We start from the raw sequence: 27,715 nt of genomic DNA, 5'->3' as shown, positions 1-27,715 counted from the left end.
TGAGTCCTCAAACTGTATTTACGGGAGCACAATTAATTGCACGGATAAGTTGAACTCTCTCCCCAGCCCGCCCCTCACGCCACACCCAAGATGGCGGCCGCGCCCTGAGGGGCGCTCCCGCCCCCGCCCGCCGTGCGCCGCGTTACGGCTCCGGGGGGAAACGCGGGCGGTGGTGGCGGAGCCGCCGGAAGCGGCGGAAGAGTTTCGCGGGCGGACTCAGCAGGGCGGAAGTCGCTGAGGCGGACGGGGGTGGCGGCGGCAGCGAGCGACGATGAACAACAAATTCGACGCGTGAGTGTCGCCCCCGAGCCCCCCGAGCGGCCCCCGGTGCGGGCCCTGCACCGCCCCGAGCCCCGCCGGCGCCTCCCGCCGCTGCCCCGGCGTCGGGCGGGCGAGACGCGATGAGTCACGGGGCTGCGCACAGCCCCGAACCTGCAGCCGGGGCCCGGCCTGGCCCCGAGGGGACGCGGGACCGGGAGGTGTGGGCGGTGGGCCGCTGGCAGGCCTGCACCGCGGAGTTGCGGACCGCTTTGTGGCTCTGCTTGTCTCGCTTTTTTCCGGCCCTTGGCAGGGAATGGGGCGGGCGGAGAGATCTGTGGGGTGCTGGGTGCTGGCGCGGTGTCTGCTCGTCCGAGGCGCTGCCTGTGCAGTGCTGGGGGCCGTGGGGAGCGGGGTGGGTAAGACTCGGCAGAGGTACGGTGAGAGGTCTTCGTGTGGGCCCCCTGAATAGCAGGGAACTTGAACAAGTAACCGGGGTTTCCTGTGGCAGATCAGTATCCAGCACAAACCACTTGAGTTTGTTCCAAAAAGCTGTTTCGTTGTTCACGTCAGCTTAAAAGTGCTTGCCCAAGATGCCTGTGATGGGCATGAAAGAAGAAGTAGTTTTTACTGTGTACGTTGTCAAGTGTAGATATCCAAACTGTGGTGGCCCTTGTACCACGGAGGAGCTTTGGAGCAGAGAACTACCTGGGCTTGGTATGGACCTTCTCAGCTGTGTGATGGCTCTCTTTGTTATTTTTCTTTACCAGATTGAAAGATGATGATAGTGGAGACCATGACCAGAATGAGGAAAATAACACACAGAAAGACAGTGAGAAGGAAAAGAACGATCGTGAGAAACCACAGAGTACTACCAAGAGGAAGGTATGGTGCTGGCATCTGCACTCCACTGCCAGGGCATGGTATGGGAGTGCTGGGGAGTCAATGCTCAGCTCAGGGATAAGGGAAAATATGTCTTGGGGGGCTGTGATATCAGTACGTTGCTACTGCTGCAGTGAAGACAGCAGCACTACGTTTGATTTTGGTAATTTGATGTCACTTTTGGAGGTCTCTCATCTGAGGGGTGAGTGCTCCCATCACTAACATAGTGGTACCCTGTCAGGCTTTTTAATGGAAATGAGTAATGAGGCTTTATTTTCATCCAAAAACAAATTTTGAAGAGGATGTGGGGAAAGGACTCATGTCTGACAGGACAGTAGTACCTTGAAGGTGGTTTAGCAGGCAGTGTTTGTGACACTCTTGAAACACCTTTTAAGATGTGTCCCTGTGTGTAAGGTAGCCTGGTGAAGAAAGCATTGTGTATATATCTCCCCTGGTTTGGTTTATTTTTATATCTTGTTCAGGAAAATTTCTCTGTCTGAAGTAATGCAACCCTTGTAAACTTGCCGAAGTCAAGAGGAAAGTAGAGATTTAAGCCCTGCGAACTCCTGTAACAATATCAAGTAGTACAAATAAGAGCTTTGATTGGGGTATTCTTTGTAAGTTTTGACTCCTGGCTGATGAGCTCTCATTAGCCTCTTTTGTGCTCATTAGAAGTATTTTTAATCAGAAATCAGTGTTTTGGAAATTAAAAAGTGATTGCTGCCCGCTGCTGGTGATGGGTTCTGCCAAAGCTGACATAACAAGTTCTTAGGTTAATCTTCCCAGAGCACTGGGGTGTTGGTTCCTTCAGGCAATTGGTGTCATCAAAGAGTTTAATTGCATTTGAATCATGATTCATTGTAAGTGGGGTTTATCATTCCCAGAGGAGGAAAGTGTCTTTTTTTTTTTCCCTTAATTTGAAAAAGTTCAAGGTCTCACATTTCCTTTTTAGTTGTTTTTTTTTTTTCCCTTTGAGACAGGCACAGGACTAAAAAGAATTCATCCACGATACCTCTGATGGCTCGAATGGTTGCTTTTATATGCTGTAAATGCAATTTTTCCCTTTTTAGAGGAGCATGCGAGGGGTAAACAAGCTTTTGTGTCCTGCAGGCTGTGGTGCCGGGGCCAGCTGAGCACCCCTTGCAGTACAACTACACCTTCTGGTACTCGCGGCGCACCCCCGGGCGGCCCACCAGCTCGCAGAGCTACGAGCAGAACATCAAACAGATTGGCACCTTTGCCTCCGTGAGTACCCCCTGCCAGCCCCTCCGCTGGGCACAGCCTGCTCCCCGTGCCCCGTGCCCTGCTCCCCGTGCCCCACTCCCCCTGCCCCGTGCCCTGCTCCCCGTGCCCCGTGCCCTGCTCCCCGTGCCCTGCTCCCCGTGCCCTGCTCCCCGTGCCCCGTGCCCTGCTCCCCGTGCCCCACTCCCCCTGCCCCGTGCCCTGCTCCCCGTGCCCTGCTCCCCGTGCCCTGCTCCCCGTGCCCCGTGCCCTGCTCCCCGTGCCCCACTCCCCCTGCCCCGTGCCCTGCTCCCCGTGCCCTGCTCCCCGTGCCCCGTGCCCTGCTCCCCGTGCCCCGCTCCCCCTGCCCTGTGCCCTGCTCCCCCCGTGCTGCCTCTGTGCACGCACAGGCCCTGCTCCTGGTTTGCCAAGGCAAATGAGCTCTTGAATTGCAGCAGGAGATGTGCGTTTAGCACTTCTCCTCTGCCCTGTGCTAGACCTCTGTGGTATAATGAGAAAAAAAAAAAAAAAAAAGAGTAGCCATGTCATTTATTTATGGCTGGAGCATGAGAAGAAAGGAACAGCTTTTCTGTTCCATTTCTGTGCTGTCCCTCACGCACTTCACCCACATTCCCATCACAAAAGCTGTGTTTGGAATAAACATCTGGCACGCTGTATTTACCAACAGCTGGTGACCTGTTGTCTCTCTGGAAGTGATGGACAAGGTGCCGTTTGATGTTGCAGTCAAGTTCATTAAAAGGCATATTGCTCTTCCTTTCTTCCTCCACTCTGTGGTTACTTGTTCCTGGAATAAACTTGAGCGTGTCCTGGACAGGCGGTCTTGGGTTTTTGCATGGTGCTGGCAGAGTAAATATGCCCTCAAGGACCCAAGATATGTAAGAAAAATGAGTCCCCATTACTGTTCTAGAGCCCAGGAAGTCTGTTAGCTGTTTTATTCCTTTTTCTTTTAAGTCTGGTGTTTGCCCAGTTTTTTCAGGGTCACTTATAAATGCTAATTCTGCCTACCAGTATATATTCTCTGTAATGTGATAATTTATAAAAACAGTCCTTTATTCCTTCTGGAGGCTGTGTAAAAATATGCCTGTCTGAGCAGCTGGTTTGTGTTACTGTATCCACACAGGTTACAGTGAGCCTGTTGTGGTGAGTAGTTACTGCTTCTATTAGCCTGTGTGAGCAAGTACTTTCAGTTCAGGGGATGAAAAATGTGGCTGCTGCTTGATGTTCTGCCAATAACTTTTCTGTCTTATAAATCAGTGTAGACTTAGCATTGATTTTTAGCTCCTTAGAGGAAGAACATCTTGTTGAATATTCTGTTGTCTGCTCTTTGCTACAGAGAATTTGTTGCCATGGTCAGATGCAGTTCTGATAGGATGGAGAGAGACTGGCCATTATATGTGATAATGTGTTTGGGTCAAAATTCTGTTTAAGGAGATGGAAGAGAAAACTTCAGAAAGAATTGTCTAGCTGAGTCTGTGTTCAGATTTATTCTTGGCTTTTCAGTGGAATGCTCTAAAAGCTCTGAAATGTGAACCACTAGAGGGCACGTTCCTTCACTGTGGGAGTATGATTTCCCCATGGGTGTTTGGACGTGCCTGACAAAAATAGATTGCTTCTGACCCTTCCTCAGTCTTGGTTCATAATTTTATTGGCTATAAAAGCAAATTCCAGCTTGGATGGCAGAAGTCACAGATTGGATGGAATTCCAAGTGCTGACTGAGTCATTAAGGTCTCTGATAAAGTGCTTGGGGTGATGTCTGCCCCTTCCAGCTGCCCTGCTGGTCTGCTTAATAGCTATTGTCTTACTGAATAGAGTCTTCTTAAAATATGGAACTTAGTATAATCTCATCCACTGCTTTGTTTAATTTTAAAGATCCATCCTCTCTTACCCAGAGATTCTCAAAAGATAAATATGTTGCTTTTAAGAACTATGAAACATAAATCCCTTTCCCTACAGTCAGATTGTCTCAAGCAGACAGGGGTGCCAGAATGGAACTGGTTGAAGTGGTACCAAGTGTACTATGGCAGACTGTAAAAGGAAGTAAGAGGTATTTAAATAAAAACTCTGAATAGTGCCTCCCAATTTTAAACTAGCACCAGAATGTATATTTTGTCTTAAAATCTGCATACAGTAAAATTAAATACAAAAAAAAAAGTCTTATTTGAAGGCTTCTGCAGTTTCCATTGTCACAGAGAGTAGTGATTGTGCAGGGTAGAGAGGCTTGGCTGTAGCTGATGCCTTTGACACATACCCAGTGATTGAAAGTTTGGGCAGTAGAAGTTAAAAGATATATTTGGAACTGTTCACCAGAGCAGTTTAGCACAGATTTCTTCAGACAAACACTGAGTGACTTTAGAGGCATCTACTGAATGGTTCAGGTGGTCACCTGGTAATGGAGCCAGTCAGAAACAGGCACCCAGGCTCTGACACTACTGTAACCTTTTGTGTTGCCTAATCAACACCCTGGTGATGAGGGAGTAGAACAGAAGAGGGGAAGGTGGCTCTGGAGAGCTGGTGTAAAAATGGCAGCCTGTTCCTGTAGAAATCTTGAACAGTTTGAGCAGCCTCACTGTGTGGTTGGTGTCATTGCAGGTGGAACAGTTCTGGCGGTTTTACAGTCACATGGTACGTCCTGGGGACCTGACAGGCCACAGTGACTTCCATCTTTTCAAAGAGGGCATCAAACCCATGTGGGAGGTGAGTTGGAGCTCTCATTTCTGCTTTGATATCTTCCCACAATATTTTGGAGGGAACCTTCTACAGTGGAGGAACTCTTGTCATTAAATGGCACTCCATTAGGTTTTCTTGGGTGAAATCACAGTCTGGGTTTCCTGTAAACTTGTCCTCAGAACTCTGTCCATGTAATCTAAGAGTCCTGCTGCCAGAGAGGGAAGATGGGGAAGTTGCTGGCTGCACCCCTCAAAGGTTGCTGAGCTGCCATTGCCAATGGAGGGGGTACCCCATAGCTACCTCCTGTGACAGCAGTGCAGGGCTTTCCTCTGGAAGGACTCGACCTCCCCAACAAAGCTTACAGAAACCAGCCCTCCTTTTTCAGTCAAGGAGGTGCATATGGTTAAAAGCCTGCACACAGAGCTGGAGATGGAGAAACAACTTTGCCTTTTATTTATTATTTGCTTTTTTTTTTTTTTTTTGTTTTGTTTTGTTTGGTTTTGTTCCAGAGCAGTGTAGTTTGCTTCTATTTCTATCTAAATCTGTTAAAAGAAATTTTAAAAGAATCTTTGCCCAGCAAATCATTCTTCCAGTTCCTGGCCTGCTTCCAGCAATGACCAATAGCATTCACAATATGAGGATTTTATGTGTTTCTCTGAAGTACCTAATTATACTGCTTGGTCTTGAGAAATTTATATGTGACCCTCATTAGCAATTATTTTAAGCAAGGTATTTTATAGCCAGTTACTGCAAATACTATTTATATAAAATGTTTAACCCTCTTTGGACTCCTGGAGAGCAAGTTCCTCAGACAATGTGTCAACCAGAGAGTTCCCAAGTTAATGATACCAGAATTTCTATAAAGCAATTCTCAGCAGACAATTTAAGATGGAGGTAGAGAGATTCTTTAATATTTTTACTTCTGGCCCTACTTCCTTCTTATATTTCTAGAAGAGGACCTGAGATCTCACTTCCGGCCTTCCATTGCTGCATGCTTTGAAGGGTTTTGTTTATGCTTCTTTCTCTTCCAAACCAATCCTTAGTTACTGTCATTCTTATAGGTACAGATGTGCCTGTGTGTAGCTATGATCTTTTTCTGCATCCATCTTTGCCTCTTCTGCTAAAGTCAGAAGCACTAAGCATAATAATCCCTGGTAATTTACTGGGCTGCAGATCATTATTATTCTGGTGAAGGAAAATCAAATGCTTGACTGAACCAAAGCTTGTTTAACCTGAAAGAACACTAACAACAACTGTAAAGCACATGATACAGCATCTGCCTCCCAATCACTGCTCTCTCTCTAGCTTTGAACCTGCTTAAGCCACCTTTGAGATATTTTTAGCAATAGCACTCTCTTCTGATCCCCATTAGTCATTGTGGAAACTTTGAGGAGTTAAGCCTAGTCTAAAGGCTGTGATTTTCGCAACTTGGAAAACAAGGGTTCTTAACAGAAAGCAGTTTGCTTCTCACAGGATTCTGCCACATTCCTAGAACTTATGTTGATTTGGATGGCTCCTGTCATGCTTTGAGGTTTGTCTGGAGCTGACACCCTCCCCTTTCAGGCCAGCACATACCTGAAAAGTAGGAGTCAGGTGAATGCTGCTGTTATGCTGACACTTCCATGTTTCTTCAGGATTGCTTCATTAGCACTTGCTGTCTCTGGGAGAGCAGACAAATGTTTCATTTTATCTAAGCCCTAGAGAAGCTTTAAGGCTAAAATGAAATTAACTTTATTTCTTTAAGAAGGCTGGGCTGCCTTGCCTGGCATCATCGAGGTGTGTCCCAGCTTGGCAGAGGGGATTGCTGGGGATTTGGAGACGGATGTCCTGTTTTGTGCAGTCCCCTCTGAGTCATCCTTTATTCTCTGTTTCTGTCCTAGACCTGTCTTCCCTTACCCTTCCTAACTGCCACCTCTTTGACTTGTTCCTACCTCTCTATCCTCAGCTTTGGATGGAACTTGTTCCCCTCTCACCTTGTAAGATTTCCCAGCTACAGTGTTGTACCACTGAGAATGCCACAGTGTTCTGCACAGAGGACGAGCTGCTCTTTGACAAAGCTGTGCGTTCTGGGGAGCAGGGGAGGCTGTAGCAGTTTCCAGCTCTTTGTCAGCTTCAAGATACAGAATCACAATATTGAGGTGACACACTGGGTGCTTAGCATTAAATTTTTTTACTTTCTCCCCTCATTTTGGCTATTTCCCTGGGTTGCCACAGTCTGGAGCAAACATTCAGCTGTATGATGTGTGATTATGTCAGAGAACAGGGTGGTCCTTTCTGTGTTAGCAAACTTGTGAGCCCATTCCTGGAAATGTGGAAGGGAAATGCTTATCAATTTTTCGCTGGCTTTTGAAATACCATTTTGCAAACTCTTTACTGGCCTTCCATGCTCTATGATGAGGGGTTCTCCTGTTTTACAGGCATCTTGTTTTCCAAGCAGAACTACATAGACAGAGGATTAGAGAAATGGTGAATCAATGTCGGGTTTAGGAGTAGTTTTAAAGTCCTTGCCTTTGGGTCTGTTTGTGAAAATTGGTAGCCTGGTGTTAGTCTTTGCTAGTAGGATCAAAACACTAGAACTCAAGTCATCAGAGCATAGAACTTTGTCTGGAAGGCTGAGGGCCGTTGTTTCAAGTACTTAGTATTCAAAGTAAGTGGTTTTCTTCTGTCTCTGCTTATATGGGGGAGAAGTGAAATAAAATGCTTTTGCGTGAAAATACCTTCCTTGCCCTACCTAATCAATATCTCCTCCTGTTTGTGGCTCTGCTGTCTTGTGGGTAGCAGAAAAATAGTTAGGAGAAAACAAATCAATTTATTTCCCTTCTTCCTAGGATGATGCCAACAAAAATGGTGGTAAATGGATTATCCGTCTGCGGAAGGGCTTAGCATCACGGTGCTGGGAGAATCTTATTCTGGCCATGTTGGGAGAGCAGTTCATGGTGGGGGAAGAAATCTGTGGGGCCGTTGTCTCTGTCCGATTCCAGGTGAGTGCTTTGGAGAACTGGCACATGCTTCCATGTGGCAGGGCTGCAAAAAGCACCCTGTGCTTACCCCTCCCTCCCGTGCTGTTCCACAGGAGGACATCATCTCCATATGGAACAAGACAGCCAGCGACCAGGCCACGACAGCCCGGATACGCGACACGTTACGAAGAGTGCTCAACCTACCTCCCAACACCATCATGGAATATAAAACCCACACCGACAGCATCAAGTACGTGTGCTGGCCAGGGGGGTGCTGCAGGTTGCATGTGTGCTTGAGCAGCTCGGTGCACGGCACGGGCCTTGGCAGAAGTGCTCGTGTGCGTTAGGGCTGTTCCTGCAAACTCAAGTGCAAACAGCAGCCGTTGTTGCCAGCGCGCTTTGAAAGCCAAATTCCTGTGTTGTTGTTGTGGGTGTTTGGTTCTATGAGCAAAACCTTTTTCTCTTTTAAATGTGTGATCCGGGGTTATTTTAACAATCCACCTAGCCTGTCACTTAGGTGATGGGCAGCCCGGGGTGGGACTGTGGCTTGATGTATTCAACGACAAGATTGCAGTGGGGGAATTGAATAATTTGAATAAATAGAGATTCTGGGGAATAAAGTGCGGAAGCTAACAGGGATTTATAGTGCCATTAGACTTATAAATGGTCTTGGGAAAGTGCTGTGTGAATTTACAGTGCTGTACAAATGATTTCTAATCATAATAAACGTCATATATTAAGTCTTCCAGGCCCTAGTGACAGAGGCTCTTTAACAAGACTAGAAGATCATGGTACACAGAGAGCACAGCTGTATTTTTAAATAAATGTGTTATAGCTTACCATATCAGGCCATTCAGGTGACTTTTATTTCCCACAAAGTGACAAAAAACTGCATATATAGGTATTGGTTAGAGGTGAGTAATATGTTGTTTTTCCTTTTTTCTTAAGTGTATTATAAACTAATAGGTCATAATTGATTAAACTATAGACTGATTAGGTCATATTGCTTAAATTAATACTTGAAAAGGTGCACACAAAAAGAAGTGAAATGAGTAAGACACTGATGTGGCAGAGTTTTCTAATCTTGCTTGTAATGAAGGTGCAAGTATCTTTCATTACTTTCTTTCATCATGCTGGCTTGTTCCACGTACTCATGCTGTCATCAGTCTGCTGTCATTTTGATGGGATCCATCCTGGTTCTAGCAGACAGCTGGCTTCCAGTTTTGAGTGTGGGTCACTAGTAATTATACAGAAATCTCACTGAAACTGCCTGTAGGCATTTAGTGTTCCATTTGGCCCACCCTCCTATGTGTGTGGGAAAGAGAAGGGAAAGAGATTATTTTTTCCATGATTTTGCCAATAACGTTTCTCATGCACTTTTTGCCAGGAGAGGGCACTGTGAACTCTGTCTATGTAAGGAATAGCAACGTGTTCATGTGGACACACAGCAGAGTATTTTACTCCTATTCAGCAGCAGACTGCAGACTGTGGTGATGCGGTTTTGTGGTGAGAGCAGGGAGGTGTTTGACTTCTCTCAGTCTCTGTAGTAAAAGCTGTCCTAAGCTGCGATGGTGGTTCATGTAGCAAGTGTAGAATGGGAATGATGTGGCCTTTCCCTTGTGAGCTATCACCACCAGCACTTCCTAGCACAGAGAATGCTGCTATAGCAGTGTTTGTTTTGGGTCTGACAGGTGTAAGTCCTTGAGTGATGGTGCATCCAGAAGTGTGGCCTCATTTCCCTACACCAGTGTAACGTGCTGTGCTTGCTGCCCTCTCTTCCTGCATAGCATCCAAGTTTCATTTTGTGATGCTGACGTGTGGTGCAAAACGAGCTTGTCTGAGAATAACAGGTGTTGGAGGTATCAAGTTTAGTAGCTCAGATTACAGCTGGGAGCAGTTCTTAAATAGAGGCCAACTGGCTTGTCTCCCTCTCATTCTTCTGTGGGTAGGAGGGATAGTCAGGAATTGCTTTGATGATGTCCCAGTCAGGTAGGTTTAAGCAATTAACCTTCTGCCATGTAGAGCATCATGAAAGCCCCTTCTTTCCCATTGCCTCGCTTAAGCTGCAGCAGTCTGATTGCAATGCTCTCCAATATCTTCTTCCAAAGGCACTGGTGTAAATTCAGAGCAGAACTGCAGTCAGTGGAGTTTCTGTGTAGTGCTGCACAGACCAACTTCTTGTGCCTCTCTTGCCTGGTACTAGCAGGCAGCAAGGGGCAGCAGCTGCAGAGAGGTGATGGTGACTGCTTTGTGACAGAGAAGAGCAGGACAGCCCCAGCTTTCAGTCTGACTCTGCTTGGATAGGCTTCATATCGTTAAGGTTCTCTCACTAATAAAGAATCTCTTGTGTAACTAGTTCTATCCTCCAAGAAGTCTGGCTCCTTTTCCTCACCCATCTATCAAGTCCTGTTGAAATACTGTCCGTCATGAATAAACTCCACTTATGCTGCACATGTACTATGTGATTTATGACTGGGGAGGGCTTTCTAGCCAGCACTCTATATTCACACTCTGGCTGTGTTTCATGAAAAGCTCTAATGGAAGAGCTGTACTCTAGGCTTTGTCAGGGCTGCCTTTTGAGGGGGGGCTCATGGCATTTTTCATTTGTATGGGCTGCATCTCTCCACTGGAGCTCTGCTCATGTGCGGGGTTTGATTGGCATTGATTGTGCTTCAGGGAAGGGAGCATGCTTAGCAAGAAAAGAACAGGCATTTCTCAAAACCTTGATTTTTAGGTAGTGAATTGACCTGGATTAGCTTTTGACACACTGTAAATTAATGCTTCTGTAGAAATTGCTAGCATGCCTCTCACTGTGGAACCTGGGCCCTGTGTTTCAGGTTTTGTATATTCCTTTTGTGATGATGCATTTCATATTAAATCATTTCTAGACACCATTTTTCATGAGTTGTCAGTGAGGCTGCAGCCCCCTTTGTTTCAGAAAGTGGTGGTGCTGCCAAGCTGCAAAGTACCTGTTGCGTCACAGCTATTCCAAGGAGCTGTTCTGTATTCTGTCCTTCCTGCTGTCAGTGGTGGGGCTTGTGCATTTAGCTAGATAAGCAGATCTTTCATTGCAATTTTCCTGTGTTTGTCCTTTCTCTTGCTTGTGATATTGACAAGCTGCCTATATGCTAGCGAGTAGAAGGGTCAGCCTAGTCTGTATGAATTTCCAATCTTGCTAGGAAAGCTAGAACAATCTCTTGGACTCTGCCAAATTCTAGGGTATTTATAGTACCTTAGATGTTACAGTGCTGAGCACCTAAGAGAACATATGTGACATTTTGTGGGCTGCCTTGTTTCAGTAGCTGGAAAGAAATTGCTTCTCTTTGTTCCCTCAGAGGTGCACTGAGAGAGGAGCACTCAGATGCAGTGAACCACTTAATAGGTTCAGTTCATCAGTGCTGTTAACCTTGGAGGTGACAAGGTCCAGAAGTGACAGTGACTTATGGACAGTGGTACTTCCTGTGGCTTGGAATTAAAGGCAAAATACCCAACCTCTTTTGCTGCCATAGCAGCAAATGTTTGAAAGCAGATTGTTGCCAACCACAGCCTAGCCATGTCTCAGCAAAGCCACTGAAAATATTCAGGTATCTGCAGTTGGGGAGGGGTGGAGGGGAAGTGATCACTTTAACATTTGACTTTGAGCATTGCAGCATGAAGTTTGTGGCTGCCTTGCATACACCTTCACTCTGCCTGGGCTTATCAGCCTTTCTTTTCTGCACTGATAACTGTGTGGTCAGTGACCATCTCCTTTCTTGAGAGCTCTCACCCACAATACTGTCCAGGAATCCCAGGCAAATTCAGCAACACTGCTTCCAGTGCCAGGAGAGACCAGAGCAGTGACCATCAGCAGGTTGCCACTGAGCAGGCTGGTGTGGAAATGTTTTGGTTGCTGTGTGATGTTACAGATTGTCCTGTCAGCTCTATAGCAAGGCTGCTTTTTCTGAAAACAAAGCTTCGCTTATTCCTAAGTGCCTGCTGCAGTGAGAGCTGATCAGGGTATAAAACTATCTTTTCCTTTCAAAGTCACCAGTGATAACTAATGGGATGGCTCGAGCAAATGAGAAGAATAGTTGATCTTAATAGAGCTGGCACTGGGTTCATTTCACTGCAGGCAGTTGGAGGAAATGGGCTCAGACTGTATTGTAGGTAGGAAACGAGGATATCCTATGGAGGGAATAATGTACTATAAGAAGACTACAGGGGTGAGGTTCTCAGGACAAAAAGAGAGGAATGGCAAAAAAGGTGAGGAATTAAGAAGATAAATCCCTGTGGAAGGGACAGGCGTTGTGCAAGAAGATCAGTGTTTATGAAACAAGTAAGCTGCTGGTCGGGTGCTTGTGAGGTCTCCCTTGTCACAGCAGAGTTCAGCTAATCCTGTAACTGTTGTGGTTTTAAAGCATTGGTTTCCATTTGCTTGTTAATTTTCAAAACCTTAGGAGAACTCCTCAGTGCTGCTGTTCTGCTTGTGTCACCTGTGCCTTTGACTGTCTTAAATGGAGTGGGCAGGGTTAACCTTGCCTAAAGAGAAATGGTTTACAGATGGGACCTTCACACATTGTCTGATGCCTGTCAGGGGAAGGCAGGGTGTCTTGGGTCATGCCAGCTCTAGAGCTGCTTTGTTTCACCTTTGTCCATTCAAGTCTGAGAAAAGGAATAAAATCTAGAGGAGAGCAGTGAGGTTCCAGATCTGATAGCTGTCCTCTGCTCCTGAGTCTGCAATACTGGCTTCTTTCATTTATCACTTCATTCTCCAGTTCCAGTAATGTTTCCAGGTGCTGCAGATCTAAGAGCACTTGCATAGACCTGGCCTTTGAATTGATGGATTCAGTGATTCATTCTCCATCAACATAATATGCTTTATTCAGAAGTGTACATGACTTTGTGAAAGGCTTCCTTATCTTGGTGGCCTGTCTCTTACCAAAAAAGTGCCTATAACCTATTTATTTTGTGATGTTTTTTTCTCAAGGAGGTCAGTTTAGTTGTGTTTATTTAATTGTGTTTTATTGCCTTTGCTCCAGGTACTACCAGACAGGTAAAAGAATTCTTTCAGGCTAGAAGACTACCCTAGATGTTTTTTTCAGGTTGTTAGTCACAAAGTTCTTGTCTGGCTGTGAACAAATCCCAGGGGAATCACCCAGAAAGAGGTGGTACTGCTCTGGACACCTGCAGAGTGTAGTGAGTGGACAGTGTGCTGGGAGGTTCCATGTGGGCTGGCAAAAGATACAGACCTTGGTGCCCTTTGTAAGGTACCATAAGTGCACTCTGAGCCCTCTGAATCCTTTTTAGCTGGAGAAGGAGAAGGTAAGGAGCAGGGTTGCACAGAGAAATACTGGAGACAGACTACTGGGACTTAATTGAGGATGTTTGCAGAAAACAGCTAGTGCTGCTTGCACAATAGTGATTTGGAAAGTCCCTTGAAGCAACTAAGATTGCCCTTCCTCTTTTTGCTGGAGTCTTCCTTTTTTTTTTCTTACCTTATTTTTTTACTTTTTTTTTATTTTATTTTCTGGGGAGATAGTGGCTTCTTTTCTCTTTTTTTTTCCCCCTCCATCTTACGTGGTGGGGCTAAGGGAGCTCTGTCTGAGTCCTAATCCTGGGCAGTGGGAAAGAAGGTGGGAAGATTCAACAGTTGTGGGTCAGGAATGAGTGTGGAAGAACAGCTCTGGCTGGCTTTGTTTAGCCTGCTAACAATTCCATTTCCCATCTGTTCAATGGAATAATCCAAGTGTTGGGGATCAATTCACTGAGTATCTGATCGCTGTGCAGACAGTATGGCAATAAGGTACTAAAAATGTCTATACATAAAAATAACCTCTTAGACTCTCTGGCACTGTGCCTTTGGCATGTCACAGGTCATAAAGATTCTGCCAGATTAAATTAACTGGCAGCCTTGTTCAATATGGAATGAGAGCAGTTTGCTCTCCTAGCATAGTTTAGGTACATTAGGGCAGACACATCCTGGTGGATTTTTTCAGTCAAGTCAGCAGATAGTTGGAGTCATTAGTACTATAATACACATGAAGGTCTTGAATTAAAAATTCTTGGCTGGAAGAGCTTTTTCTTTTTGTCTGTGAGGACAGAGATGAAAGACTGTGCATGATGTTATTGGGATGTTGGAAGAAGGAACTCCTTAGTGTGAAAGGGGTAATAAATTATCGATCATGTTGACAAGTAATCTGCCCTTGTGTTCCTTCTGTTGAGAAGTTACAGGTTTGGGAGAACTATGGGAGAGGAAAGAGAGATGTGACTGTGGGTGATGGAAATATGGTAGAGATACAAGGGAGGTTGGAGGGAAGACATGAAGGTGGAGACTCTGACAAGTCTGGAAATGTGCAAAGATTACCAGCAATTAAGAGGGCTTCAGATTCAGGGTTTCTCTTCTCCCTAACTTTCTTCTGGAGAGAGGCTGTTGAACCCCAAGGTCTCTGTGTTCATTTGGGCTATGACTTGCTGGGAAAGAGCATGTGACACCTGGGCTGCTTTTGCAAATGCCATTTGGGAGCTTGACTCTGAGGCTCAGATAAGAGCCGGGTTGGTGGTCTGGTTTTGGCACAGGTGCTGACTACACAGGGTTTCCATTTCTGGACTCTCCTGTTGTGTTGCACTGGCCTGATGAAGCAGTGCACAAAGCAAAATGTGAAGTAGCTGAGCAGTACCAGCAAAACAATCTAGAGGGTGGTCTGAGTTTTTGATTGACCTGGGTTCTCTTTAAGGTCCCTCCAGCTCCATGGGACTCTGCGGCTTCAGAAGGTGGCTTGGCATGTGCTATAGGCACCAGTACTGTTTTGCTGGGCACAGAGAACTATGAAGTTCTTTGATGTCTGTGATCCTAGAAGATAATAGCCATGCTCACATTAACCTCAGCATGTTTTCCCTGAGAAGGTTTTAAGTATGCTGCTTTCATAAAACCGACAGCAATTTTTCAGTCTGCTGCCTTCATCCGTCAGTAACATTCTCCACCAGGGAATGCAGTGTTGGGCCTGTCCCTCTAACTTATCTAAAAACATTTTCATTTCAGATAGTTGTGATGTTTTTACTGGGTCGTCATTAACAATGCAGGTTTACAATAGGAAATAAGAGTTCCTAATAACAATTGGATTCTGCTGCCTGATCAAAGAATTTTTGTAAGAACTAAGCTGTGTGGCATTAAAAGAAGCCCCTTTTGGGGGGATTACCTACATATGTAATGTGTTGCAAAGCATGAGGCCAGTAACTGGCTGAGTTTAACCAGCCAAGGAATGTGATAATCCTCCAGAAAGACGTAACATGGGCTATTTTATGAGCAATAGGAAATGGATGTTCCATTTGTGACTAGGAAGGTCATACCTGTCTCTGGGTATTAATGTGGCTTTATCACCAGCAGCCAGTGGGAACGCTTCATGTCTGTGCAGAACGCTAAAGCTGCCTTGTGCTGTCAGATGTTTGGCTGGATTTTAAGGATGCTTCTGTCCACTAGGGCTATCAGAGAATATTGCCTTGCTCTCTGAAGACAAGTGCCTTTTAAACGTTATTGAATGTTTCTGCTCTCGTTAAAAGTTAAGAAGCCTTTGATCTGAAGTGCTATTTTTTGGTTTTATTTCATTTTTTTTTTCCCTCTGGCTTGCCAGGGCCTGGGAGGAGTTTCATGGCCTGGTGAACAGCAGTGGCCGCTGATCGATCGCTCCCCCTCCCTCTGTCACACCCAGGGTAGGGCCTCATCTTTCTTCCTATGTGACTTCATGGCATACCTCTCAGCTTCCAACCTTCTTCCCATGGGCTGGCATGTTCTCTTGTCTTAGGGGCCTGATGGTGGGTCCATTCTGCAATTTGTTCTTTTCTGAAGGCCAAAATTATTTTAATTTTTTTTTTTTTGACCAGACACCAGCATTTTCTGTTGAGGTGCTGTGTGCTATTTTGCTAATGTGTCCTTCCTGTGTGTGAGGCACTTATATCCCAGACCTGGTCCCAGGAGGCTGAGAGGTATGTCTTCAGCTTGGGTGCGTTGCCTAGAGTTGATTGTAATCAGGTATGGAGTGGTAAATTAATCCTAAGCACATCCAGAGGGTGGACACAGAGAGGCACCTGGGGCCTGACACACAGCTCTTTAACAGTGGGCTGAAACAGAATAAATTAATTGGTCAATAAAAGCTTGTTCAGGAAGGACACCCAGTAGCTACTGTAGGTAGAAATAATAATGTTGTGGCTAATGAGACAACCACGCTCTACTGCTGGTAGTCAGCCAAGATGTGCAGAGAAGATAGCCAAGGTGAGCCCCAGGCTGCTGGGAGCCCCACAGCTCAGGTTGTTTTTTCCTGCAGTGCCCACTTCTCTGATAGCAGGCCCTTAAGAAGGGCCAGCAAGAGGCCTGGCCATGAGAGCTGGGTTGATTGTAGCCAAGTGGGATCACTGGATTGCCGAGTGCCAGAGCAGAGGAATCTACTGGAAGGAAGCATTTACATTGGGAACTGGGCACTGGAATGTATTTGCTCCAGCATTCAGCTCTGAGGAGCTGATTGGGATCCCAAAACCTCCCTCAACAGCATTGGGCATACCTTGCTCTGGAGTTGTGGGTGAAAATAATACCTCTCTCCTCACAGGTTTGGCTTTTTGTGAGGATCAGTGTTTACAAAATACTACACAGGCACTTGGTAGTGTTGTTATTGTTAGATGACATTCACATGTCCTTCTGGAAGAGGAAACCAGCTTACTTAAATATATACCAGGCTCTGAAGGCAGCAACTGTGCCAAGGGTACAGGAAAACAGTGGCTGAGTTCATTTAGCTCTTGGCTGTATTGGGTGGCCTGTGCTGAGCAGAGATGAGTAGAGGGCCTGGTTCAACCCAATAAAGGCAAAAGGAGGGAAAATATAGGGAAAATCTGTCCACTAAAGAGCTACCTAAAGTGTGCTGTCCCCCAGAGGTAGATGGCAGAGGTGGAAGTCCAGTATGGGATAAAAAGCCAAACCATTGTTGCAAATTAACCAGAATCCAGTTAATGAATCCTGAATCACATTCCCAAATAGCAGCCTGGCCTACTCTTCTGGCAAGTGCAAAGGTGAACCCCAGTCTTCTGCAGCTTGGTTTTTGCTGTCAGGTGGTAACAGAGTAACTTTTTTAACTCTAAAAAGTGGTTTTTGCTTCCTTCTGTTCTTCCAGTTCTCCAGCCCACCTCCTGGAGGTGTTCCAGCCTGTGCTGGTACTGCGGCCATGCAGCTGCTGGCAGCACACAGTGATAGCTCACGTGTTTGAGCGGAATTTCACAGTCCTGCACAGCACCTTGCTGCTGAAGTTGCTGCCTTTGCTCTTCAGCTATTTGGTGTGGTGTGTCCTGGGGCATTCCCTAAATGTTTTGGCTTGGGCAACTTACAGCCCTGTCCCTGTTTATGGGAAGAGCTGCCAAACTTATCTTCTCAAAGCAATTGTAATCTCCTTTTTTTCCAACACACTACCTATTAATGTGGGAGTATGCTTTGCCTGTTGCTGCTGCTCACAGGCTGGCAGTAAGCAATAACAGACTTCTGCAACCTGCCCCATCTTCAATTGCTGCAGTGCCATGAGACTGTACTGAGGGAGGTTGCAGACCTTGGTCAATAGCCCCTGAGGCTTGTGGCTGTACTCTGAATGAGTAGAAGCTGCTGAAGAAACTTGTCTATCTAAACTTGAGGGAAACACCCTTTCCAGATTAGATACTCTTTTAAAGTAGGAGAGATCAGAGAGCTAAACTTGTTGACAGTATGACTGAATACAAGGGACAGAGGCAGGAGGGGGAGGTTGGTCTGATAGTGTATTTGTGCTCCAAGCCGAGTCCCTGAGATAAATGCTAAGGAAGAGACCTTGCAAGTTGTTTAAACAGCAGAATCCTTCAGGAAAGTTTCCACATTCTATCATGTGCTTTGGTCACAGGAGATGACAATTTTTCCTTCTCATTGAATGAACCAGGATCTCCCTCTGTTCCGAGGGTTCTGGAGTGACAGCTGACTTGTGTGAGAAGTCTGTAGTTAGGAAGATCTGCATGGGAGATTTAACAGGTGTTGTTTTTGAGTGATGTACTGGGATGGCAACACTGGTAGCTGTAGTGGGGAGAATGGGGAGGTGCTGTGATCTGAAGGAATGCACATCTTTAACCACTTTTTTTCTTCCCTCTGTTTTCCAGGGATAATTCAAGCTTTCGAAACACAAAAATCACATTGTGAGAACAAGAGTTGGCACTAAGCTCCTCTCTCCGTGTTGAAAGCACTGGGAGTGGCCTCCGACCTCGGAAGGGACTCATGGGCCACTCTCACACTCCTCCCTGGGGGAAGGATCCATCTGAAGCCCTCCAGCAGCGGTGACAATAGAGGCCGATTTTGTCTTACACAAACTTTTTTTAGCAGTGGGGCGGGAGGCAGCCTTTCAATTAGCGGCGGGCCCCTGGGGCCGCATCTTGCAGCACTTTCCTGTCTTTCTCTACATGGCACGCAGGATCTCTGGAATTCTGCCTCAACATCAGAGCCTTTTGCTGAGGGATACCAGTATTACAAATCTCTCTGCAGCTGGGAGGAGCATCCCAGTTGAGAGTCAGCCCTGTGGTTTTCAAATGCCCCTTTTCAGTTCTGCCAATAAATTATTGGGTCTCTTTGTTTCTTTCAGTCTCTCATTTTTTGGCTGTGTCTGAAATTCAGTGTGGTGGTATTTCTCTAGGCTGCTTGCTTTGTCTTTGCCTCTTATTTGTACTTCCAGGTTAGCAGTGCCTTGTACCCACCGCTATTTGTTATGGAGAGGGATTTGAGCTTCCCTTAAATCAGGACAAAGGGATGTTTGGTGTCAGTTGCCTTCACTCTGATGGAGAGCCAGCAGCACTGGCTGAATTCAGGGCCAAGCCTGTTTCTGGTGTGCACTGGTGTTTGTAAGTCTCTGGCCACCTGGGAAGCTGGGCCTCCAGTGGGTTTAGAGAAGAGGGTGAGGCCCAGCCTGTTGCTCATAGCTGCGTGACAGCTGTGACCAGAAGAGGGGCTGGAGTGACCCCCTGTCCTCGGAGGTGAGCCTCAAATGATGGGTTGCTGCCTGGAAAGCCAGCATGGTTGCAATTTGGATGCCACGGAAACAATAGGAGCTAATTATTTCCTCTGATTCTGCTTGACTACAACACTAATTGTACTCATTAACAGCTTCAGCCTTTTCTCCTTTTCCTTGGGGAATCGCACAATTGCCTTTCATTTTTAATGGAGCCTTTGCCTTGGGCCCAGGAGGGGAGGCTGTGGCCAGTGATGGGGCACATCTCCTGCCCCATGTGCTCTGTGCAGGCCCCCAGGAGAAGGGGCTGCTTGGGCCAATGTGCTCGTGACTGCAGAGCCAGCAGCCCGTGTCTGGGACAATTACCAGCCTTGGGGCCTGGGAGACATTCAGCCTCATGACTCCAATTGCAAATTCCTTGTCTTACTATTGAAGTCTAGATTGAAAGCAGCCAGGACTGGCAGGGAAAACAGTTTAAAATATTCAGTCTTCTGAAGGGCTTGTTTTCTTTGTTGAGTGTCAGTTCTAGGCTGTCTAGGGACACTCCTTGCTCTGACAGCAATAACTAAGTGCTCCCCATGGTCAGGCAGTTAGCACCTGGCTGGGCAGGGAGCAGGGCTGTTCCCCAAGCTGTAGTGGCATCCCTCTCTAAGTTTCTTGAGACCCATGGTCCTGTTCCTGCTTTTGGCACTTGTCACCAGCTCTCAACCAAATGCTGTTTTCCAGACAAGGATTGTTTTCCCTGCTGGGAGCAGGTACTACTATGGCTGCTACTTAAGATTCCTGTTAAATACACCTCTCCCCTGCTGCTCTCCAGTATTTGTTAGGGGGGATTTAGTTGTAATTGCATTTGGCAATCTAGGCAAAAATAGCCTTACAAGGCAGGGCTGAAATATTAGCTGCAGGTTCCTTTTATTCTCAGCACATTTAGCTTTTTGCAGATGACATCACTTAGGGCTTTAGTCCTGCTGTTGTGCCCAGCTGTGCGTCATGTCCACCTCTGTTATTTTGTGTACTCGCCCACTTCTCGCCTCTGATGCCCCTTGTCTAAGCTGGTGCTGATGAGTGCAGGCTTGCTATTAAATCTGAAAACGCTGTGGTCCTGCTGTGCTCACCCTCAAATACGCTTTGTGAGTGAGCTGTGGAAGAGCCCATCCCAGAGGGGCTGTTCCTCTCCTCCCACTGCCCCCGTGGTTGAGATTTAGAGGAAGTCAGCAGAGGTTCCACTTGCTCAGCCTTGAAGAGAGTGAGCTGGCTGGGTGTGGAGTTTGTCTTTTAAGGCTACTTTTCCTGAGGTCAGGAAAAAAGCAGTGGTTGATCAGTGCCAAGTATGAGGAGCCTCCTAGAGCTTGGCGGGGGATGGAGCCAGACTGGGTTTTGAGCTGGACTTTTGTAGTCCACTGTGTCCTGCTAATGAGAATGGTGAAAACACTGGTATGAGGTTGTTTGGGAAGGGAAGGAGCTTCTGTCGTGCTCTAGAAAAAGGTTTCAGATCCTCTTCATTCAGGAAGGAAGCCTCTAGCCATGGGAGCTGCAAATCTGCAGTGAGTCAAGAACCTTTCCTGCTTTCGTTATCCTAAAGGCTTTGAACACCCTTGAACTTTAAATCCCTGCAAAGTGGCCTTTGGGGAAACTGGAAGAGCTTTGAGCTTTGGAGTCCAAAGAAAAGCATTCCCTTGAGTTCTTTCCCAAGGGGATGCTGAGCTGTGGTGGGCTCATGGGCCCTGGGTGACTTTGACTGTAGCTGGTCTGATGGGGGCTGATGGTTCTTCCCAGTCCACAGAGAGAAAGGAGTTCTCTCTGTGGAGGGGAGCAGTTGGAGGAAGATGTTGCCTTGTCTTAGTGCATCTTGATGGGGTGTGAGCACAGGAGGGTGATACTGGGCTGGGGAAGTTTTTCCTGTCACTGCATTTGCCCCATAACCTCAGAGAGACCTACAAGGTGTTCCCCTGCCAGATCCTGCAAGGCACATCTACTGCTTGAGATCTGTGACATACAGCTCTTGCTTTTGTTCTTGTCTCTGGAATGATAAACCACAGAGATCTCCTGAGAGCTCATAAAACCACTGCTTGGAGATGGTGGAGAGTGTGATCTCAGTTACACACTCCTAGCAGGCTGGAAGAGCTCATCCGTTTCCACTTTTGCTGTATGGACATGCTGGAGCCTGAGCTCACTGGAAGAAGCAGCATCCCTAGAGTGGTAAGAAGCAGGTGACAGTAGCCAGCCCTGGAGACTGGTAGCAGGGCAATAGGAACCCAGTAATCAATGGGAAATGGCCAGGCAAAGACAGACCAGAGCTCATTAATTATGCATCTTCTTGGGGACAGAGAGCCTGGGGGCTGTGGACATGCCTCGTGCTCTGGTTTGGGTGCTTATGGCAGCTCCTGGCCCTCACAGGGCTGGGGACACTGGGCCAGGAGGATCTGTCCCTTCAGACTCTGAGAGGACATGGCTGTGGCAGGACAGGAGTACTGCACAGTGCCATCACTTACCAGCAAGACTGTGGCCAGGAGTACAGTGCCGCAGGACCTGGTCACCTCATCAGGGTCATGGCTATCGGAGGTGACCCAGGCAGGGGGCAGGACACAGCTAAGGTCCTCTGAGCACCCCTGCCTGACAGGAGTGAGCACCAACCATTCCCACCTCCTTCAAGGTGCCAGCTGGGACTCCATATTCACCTGGTGTTGGTGCTGTGGGCAGTATGCACCTTGTAGGGATAGGGCAGGAAAAGCTGCCTTGCAGAAAGCAGCAGCAAGCTGGCAGAGCCCCGAGTAGTTCTGGGCCATGACCAGGCTGCAGATGCCCAAGAAGTGATGTCTCAGCTGCTGTGTGTTTTCCTCCCTCCCCCATCTGTGCCCACAGTGCCCTCATCCCTGTCAGGCAGTGCCAGGGCCAGTTGTGGGCAGTAACCAACTGGTTTCTCCCAGCAGCAGCAGAGGCAGCGTGTGCTGGGACTGTGAGGCTGGTGCACATCCTGGAACCAGGCACAAGTGACATGAGCTGGATCACAGAGGAGCAGATGCTGCTTGCCACCATTCCCAGGCTGACCTCTCTGATCTCCCCTGCCAGCAGGGACAAAGCCAGGCGGCCCCAGAGGTCACTGAGGGGCACAGGAGGATGTGGTATTGCTAGGATGGGGGAAGGGGCTGTGCTTGACAGAGATGATCCCATAGGGCAAGGAAGGCTGGTGGGGGAGGGAGTTGTGCTGATGCTCCCAGCTGGATGGATGCCACAGGGCGCACACCTCTGAGGGTGTTTGAGTGCTTGGTGGCCCAGTCTTTCCATCTCAAGCTGCTTACTAGGGATCAAGGGACAGCACTTCAGCTGTCCCCAACACCCACTGTCAGGGCGTAAATTGAGGGAAGAATGAGCTGCCACAAATCCCATCTATGGCTCCATTGTTGCACCTGAATGGGCAGCTGTAGCTGTGATTCCTGCCCCACTGCCATGACAGGGATGACAGTATTCCCATTTGTCCTGGGCTGGAATTTGTAAATTTGCAGTGGGGTGATGTGGCACTTGCTGCCAGCACTGCTGCATGGCCCGTTAGATGTCTGACTCTGCTCCAGTTTCTCTGAGTCTCATCCCACAGGACTGTGCAGCTTTGAGGTGTGTGGCCAGCCTGCCTCTGAGCGGGTGGGCACAGAGCAGAGACGCCATGGAGGCTTGCAAGGCTTGAGGGTTTTATTTCCACATTCAGCACAGCATGAAATGAACACCCCATGTTCCTCCTTCCCCCATCTCCACCACTTGGCTGGTGGGCACTGTGAGCATCACTGTGGCAGGTACTGCTTGGGGTCCCCAGAGAAGGGCAGGGCAGGTGCCTGGTTGAAGTGAGCCACGAGAAAGATTCCAACAGTGCCACACACAAAGAGAGAGGCCATGATGAAGAAGCAGACACGGTCGATCACCTGTCCCACCATCATCCACTCCTCACTCTCCTGCCAGTGGCACAAGAAGGGTGAGGGCTGTGCCCACTGCCCGATGCAGATCCCTCTCCCCCCAGCCCTGACTCACGCTGCTGAAGTCGTTCTGCTCCCGTGTGGCATTGGCGATGTAGTTGCAGGCATCCACGCAGGCGCGGATCTCAGGACCTGCCTCCTCCAGGCTCTGGCAGAAGTCCTGAGTACTGCCACTCTCCAGACCACGTTCTACGAGTGGCAGAGCCAGCTCAGCGGGCACCAGCAAGCGCTCAGCCACCTGGCACAAAGCCCAACTTCACAGAGAGGTGCCAACGCCCCGGGGTCACTCACCAATCTTCTCCAGCACAGTTTTCATCAGCCCATCTCTTTCCTTTTGCTTCTCAAAGAGCAGCTCTGTCCTGGCTTTCCAGAGCATGTACTCATCAGCTTTCACCATGAGCCCCAGGGAGCTGCGTCTGCGGATGGCTCGCGGAGGCCCTGGGGTCTCCTCTGGCACGGCCATGCCCAGGTAGCGAGGCAGGAGGTGCAGGAACACCTGGGCACAGTGTCACCTGTGGGGATCTGTCCCCCTCAGACCGCCCAGAGCACCCAATGGATGTGATTGGTTTCCCTGGCATTGCTTGGAGCATGGTGCTATTGGGATGTTGGCACCTGCTGTTCCCCGGTGTTGGGAGTGGCTTGGTGGCACAACCTGGTCCACTGGGGACATCTAGGCCCTCTCTTTGTGCCAGGACTTGCACTCAGAGGAAGGCATGCCTGCCACCTTACTCTGCAAGGGACATGGCCTTGATCCCCAAATACCCATCCCATTCCCCCTGTATAAAGGGTAGGGGGATGATGGCAGGTACCTGGCGCACTCTCTGGGACATGGAGTGAGTGTTGGGCGTTCTCAGGGAGACGTTGAGGACAATGACAGCATTCACCACAATCACCACTGTCACCACCATGAGGAAGGTCAGGTATCTGGGGAGGGGGCACAGAGCCTCAGTAGGGCTGCTGGGTCACAAGCTGTGGTCGTGCAGGGTCCTTCTCTGTGCCCTCCTGCTGGTGGAAGCTCGTGACAGGCAGTGAAACATGGGCAAGTGGTAGCCCTGTGTCAGCCCCATCTGGGCTGAAGGTTATTTCTATACCAAGGTCCTGTCCCTGGGCACTCTCTGCTCCACAGCACCTGAGACGCCGCTGGCACAGTGTGACAAGAGGGCTGGCACCCCAATCCCAATGAGGCACTTACTTTCCGATGAGAGGCACAGCCTGGGAGGTCTCAGGCACCTTCTGGGCAATGAGGAAGAGGAAGACAGTCTGGGCCAGGAGAACATTGATGGAGACTGTGCATTTCTGCCCACCCGCTGCCAGGGAGGGGGAAAGGCAGAGTTTGGCACTGGGCAGTGCAGTGGGCATTGCCCTCCTTAGGCAAAAAGCCCCCACCCAAAAGTTGAATTAGACAAGTCTTGCCTTGAGGCATTAACTATGGGATTCCTAGAAATTTACACACTCCCATCAATCCAAATACTACAGGAGTGGATGAGAGATGATTCTGATGGTCCCATGCACAGAGGGGACAAGGAGCCCTTCCTAGAGAGCTGCTGTCCCCTTGCACATCCCCATGCCTGCAGTGGCACGGTCCCACTGTACCTTTGGCGGGCAGGAAGTAGACGAGCACAGCCATGGCAGAGATGAGGACACAGGGCACAATGATGTTGATGATGTAGAAGAGTGGCTTGCGCTGGATGATGAGGTAGAAGATGACCTGCTGGTACTGGATGTCATCTGGGGTGAAGTGCTCCGAGTTGATGATCTTCCGAGCGGGGCGGTGCTTGATGGCCCATTCACCATTCTCTGCATCGTGATGGTGCCAGGTGAGTCCCACTATCCCACGGGGGTGCTGGGCCTCCAGCCCCCCAGTCCAGGGAGGAAGGGGAGGACTGGTGATTGGCAAGGGCACCACAGAACACCCAGGCTGTGCACAGTGCTAGAGCCACTTGTGTGAGGGAGAGGAGGACTGTGAAACGTGCCCCCGTGCCTGGGCAAAATACCCCAAAAAGCAGTTGCATGGGGCAGCTGGGCACATACGGGGCCTTTAACCCCTTGGGATCTCCCAGGGCTACAGCTGTGAGGCTGGAATCCCCCATCTCCCCATTTCACAGTGCCATGGAGGGAAGCCAAGCATGACACTGGGTGACAGCGCACCGCTCTCTCGTGCTCTCCGCAGCAGCGATAGATTTTTCCCCAGTCAAGATCACAACTCAGGCCGGTAATGAAAAAATAAATCTCGCTGCCCAAAAAGCATTTTGTTCCTTCAATATGCAATTAAAATGTGATGGAAAACGTCATTGTTTGGCCATGACAGCTACATTCCCAGCATCAATCAAGCTTGCAGGAGCGGTGCTCTCCGGCAGCAGCTGCCAGGCTGCAAGAACCTCGAGCCGGGGGGTTAGAAAAACAAATCTCTCCCACACTCCTACTTCCACTAATAACTTAAGTGCCCATGTAATGGTGGGAGCTGCTAATAGTCCCTGCAGCCCTGCTTTTGGCAGCCAGCAGTGTAGCAGCAGACCTGCTGGATGTCCCTTGTGGTGGGACACCCTTGTGCCATGGCTGTGGCTGCAGTGTTACCTGTGAAAGCCTCGGGGTCAATGGAGATCCACTCCACAGTCTGGCCATCCTCCACTGTCAGCAGCAGGTTGATTTCATTAGCACTGTATGTCTGGGACCTGGGGGGAGATGAGGTGGTGCTACAGGCTGGCATGGAGGAAGCTGGATGGGCAAAGGGTGCCAACGTGGCACCAGGCCATGCTGGTCACCTCCAGCTCTTCATTGGGGTGCCTGGCTTGTCTGTGGTGCCTCCTGCTAAGTGGCAGGAAATAGGCAGGTGGCACTTATCTCCCCAGGAGCAAAGGTGGGCATCCCATGCTAATCCCTGTGTCCCAGGAGGAGCTGCCATGGTGCCCATACTCACTGGAAGACCATGGTGCAGTTCTGCCAGTCGAAGGGGAAGTAGGTGACGTGGATGACACAGACGCTGCGGTAGATGGCAGGGGGCAGCCAGTAGATGCTGCCATCAGGGGACACCAGCACGTTGGTGTAGAGGGTGATTTCAAATGTCCCATCAATGCTGGGAGGAAAAAGGACGGGCTCAGCCCCAAACTACGCCTGAGGTGCAGCTGCCAGCACTATGTGGGGATGTGTCCCCATTGCCCTGTCACCTACTTGTTCTCCAGGACGATGTCCGGCAGCCAGACCATGGTGGAGGGCACCCGCAGCAGCTGGATGTTGTCATATTTCTTGGGGTCCCAGCTCAGGCGATAATCAGACCATTGCTGGGAGAAGGAGAGATGAGGAGATGAGGATGAAAGAGATTGTGAGCTGGCTGTGCTATGCTGCCCACAAAATGGGCTCATTTGGAGGTTCCCACAAGAGAGGGTGCAGCTTGCAGTGCCAGCCCCTCATGGGGTGCCACCCTGATATGCAAACATAGCTGGGCATGATCCTGCCTAGAGGGGAGGGATCTCACCATCTCGATCCAGACGTTGGTGGTGAGGGTCTCCTCCCGTTCATTCTAGCAGGGAAGGAATGAGGGAGACAGCTTTTAGTGCTCTGCCTTCTGCCCCACAAGTGGGGGCAAATTCTGTCCCACTGGAGGTACCTGGGAGGGTCTCTCACCAGGGAGATGAGGTTGGTGAGGGTGAGCTTGAGGGAGACATCGATGATCTCATCCCCCCGGGCCGGGCGCAGATGTCGATTGTAGTTGGACATGAGGTCCTGGAACAGCTTTTCCTCCTGGTTCCTGCAGCTCACACCTGGGAGGGCACACGCCATGTGACACCCCGGGGGGAAGGCAGTGGGGTCACTGATGCCCCCCTGATATATTGAAGGGGGAGGCGCAGGGTGCCCAGGGAAATGGGAAAGGGATGCCCAGGCGTGTGTTGCTGCGGGTGTGCGCTCTGCTCCACGATCCGAGAGCCCCGCGGTGCCCGGCGGGCGGGCGGGGCTGCGACCCCGGCACGGCCGCCAGCTCAGCCGGCACCGCTGCGGGCAGGGCGCGGGGCAGCGCTGCCAGCGCAGGGACAGCCCGGTGCGGCGTGCCCGGCACTCCCAGCGGTGACAAACCCCCGGGTGCGAAGGTGGGGGGTGGTCCGGTGCCCTCCAGGCCTCTCCCTGGCCGGGCAGACCTTACCTGCCAGCGTGCAGAGGACGAGGAGGAAGCCGTGGCCACGCATGGCGGTGCCGTGGGCGCAGGGGCCGGGGCTCCGCTCGGCCGCTGCGCCGACGTGTTCTGGGCCGGGCGCCGCTGGGACAGGACAGCTGTCCCCTGCCACCGTCAGCTGCTCCCGGCAGCCGCGGCCCGGGGGGGACGCGTGACACCCGCTGCCCCCGCTGGTGCGGCGATGCGGTTTGCTGGGAAGCTCCTCTGGCATTTTGTGCCGGAGAGGTTGGGACTGGGGCAAGGGGCAAAATGAGCTCTGTGTCTTGTGTTCCCCGTGTCTCACATAAAGGGGTGCATCTCTTTGCAGGTTATGGGAATGGGTGCCCCTCTGCCAGCACATCCTGTCCCTGCCATGGCGGTAGCTGCCCCCAGAATACAGGGTAGGGAAGGGGCAGGCAAGTCCCATCACATCAGCCTGGGGAGCCGTGCCCCCGCCCGGGGGTTCAAATTCTTCCAGCCCCTCCGTAGGAGGGTCACGGGAAGGGGGGATGGGGGTGTGGGGGTGTGGTGAGATTCCTGGCTCAGTGGAGAGGATGTGACAGCTGTCCTGGGCCACTGCCGGTGGGGGGATGTCAGAGGTGTCCCCTGAAACCAGAGCCCTGGCATGC

General features: G+C 49.5%; 2 protein-coding genes across 3 annotated transcripts; one reads left to right on the top strand and one right to left on the bottom strand.

The window, feature by feature from the left end:
• The first annotated feature begins 207 nt into the window (after window positions 1-207).
• On the top strand, window positions 208-18,611 carry EIF4E2 (eukaryotic translation initiation factor 4E family member 2). 2 transcript variants are annotated; one of them, XM_021544246.2, is made up of 8 exons: window positions 208-291; window positions 1,029-1,143; window positions 2,251-2,385; window positions 4,973-5,077; window positions 7,879-8,031; window positions 8,124-8,260; window positions 15,618-15,696; window positions 18,142-18,611. In XM_021544246.2, exons 1-7 carry the CDS (start codon window positions 272-274, stop codon window positions 15,661-15,663), a joined length of 711 nt encoding a protein of 236 aa, XP_021399921.1. In that variant the 5' UTR covers window positions 208-271; the 3' UTR covers window positions 15,664-15,696; window positions 18,142-18,611. The 2 variants fall into 2 exon arrangements, with proteins under 2 accessions (XP_021399921.1, XP_021399928.1); XM_021544253.2 differs by lacking the exon at window positions 15,618-15,696.
• Window positions 18,612-22,641: 4,030 nt separating this feature from the next.
• On the bottom strand, window positions 22,642-27,318 carry CHRNG (cholinergic receptor nicotinic gamma subunit). The gene is given in 15 exon segments (XM_021544764.2): window positions 22,642-22,921; window positions 22,998-23,131; window positions 23,234-23,438; window positions 23,752-23,866; window positions 24,135-24,249; window positions 24,536-24,739; window positions 25,517-25,614; window positions 25,860-26,015; window positions 26,111-26,220; window positions 26,415-26,459; window positions 26,564-26,700; window positions 27,078-27,161; window positions 27,164-27,187; window positions 27,190-27,294; window positions 27,297-27,318. Coding segments are annotated over 15 exon segments (1,722 nt in total). The 3' UTR covers window positions 22,642-22,753.
• Window positions 27,319-27,715: the final 397 nt, after the last annotated feature.

This window comes from Lonchura striata, chromosome 10 (genome assembly GCF_046129695.1).
Source record: "Lonchura striata isolate bLonStr1 chromosome 10, bLonStr1.mat, whole genome shotgun sequence".
Lineage (NCBI taxonomy): Eukaryota > Metazoa > Chordata > Aves > Passeriformes > Estrildidae > Lonchura > Lonchura striata.
The sequence above is the reverse complement of the archived record's forward strand: the minus strand, read 5'-3'. Positions and strand labels throughout refer to the sequence as shown.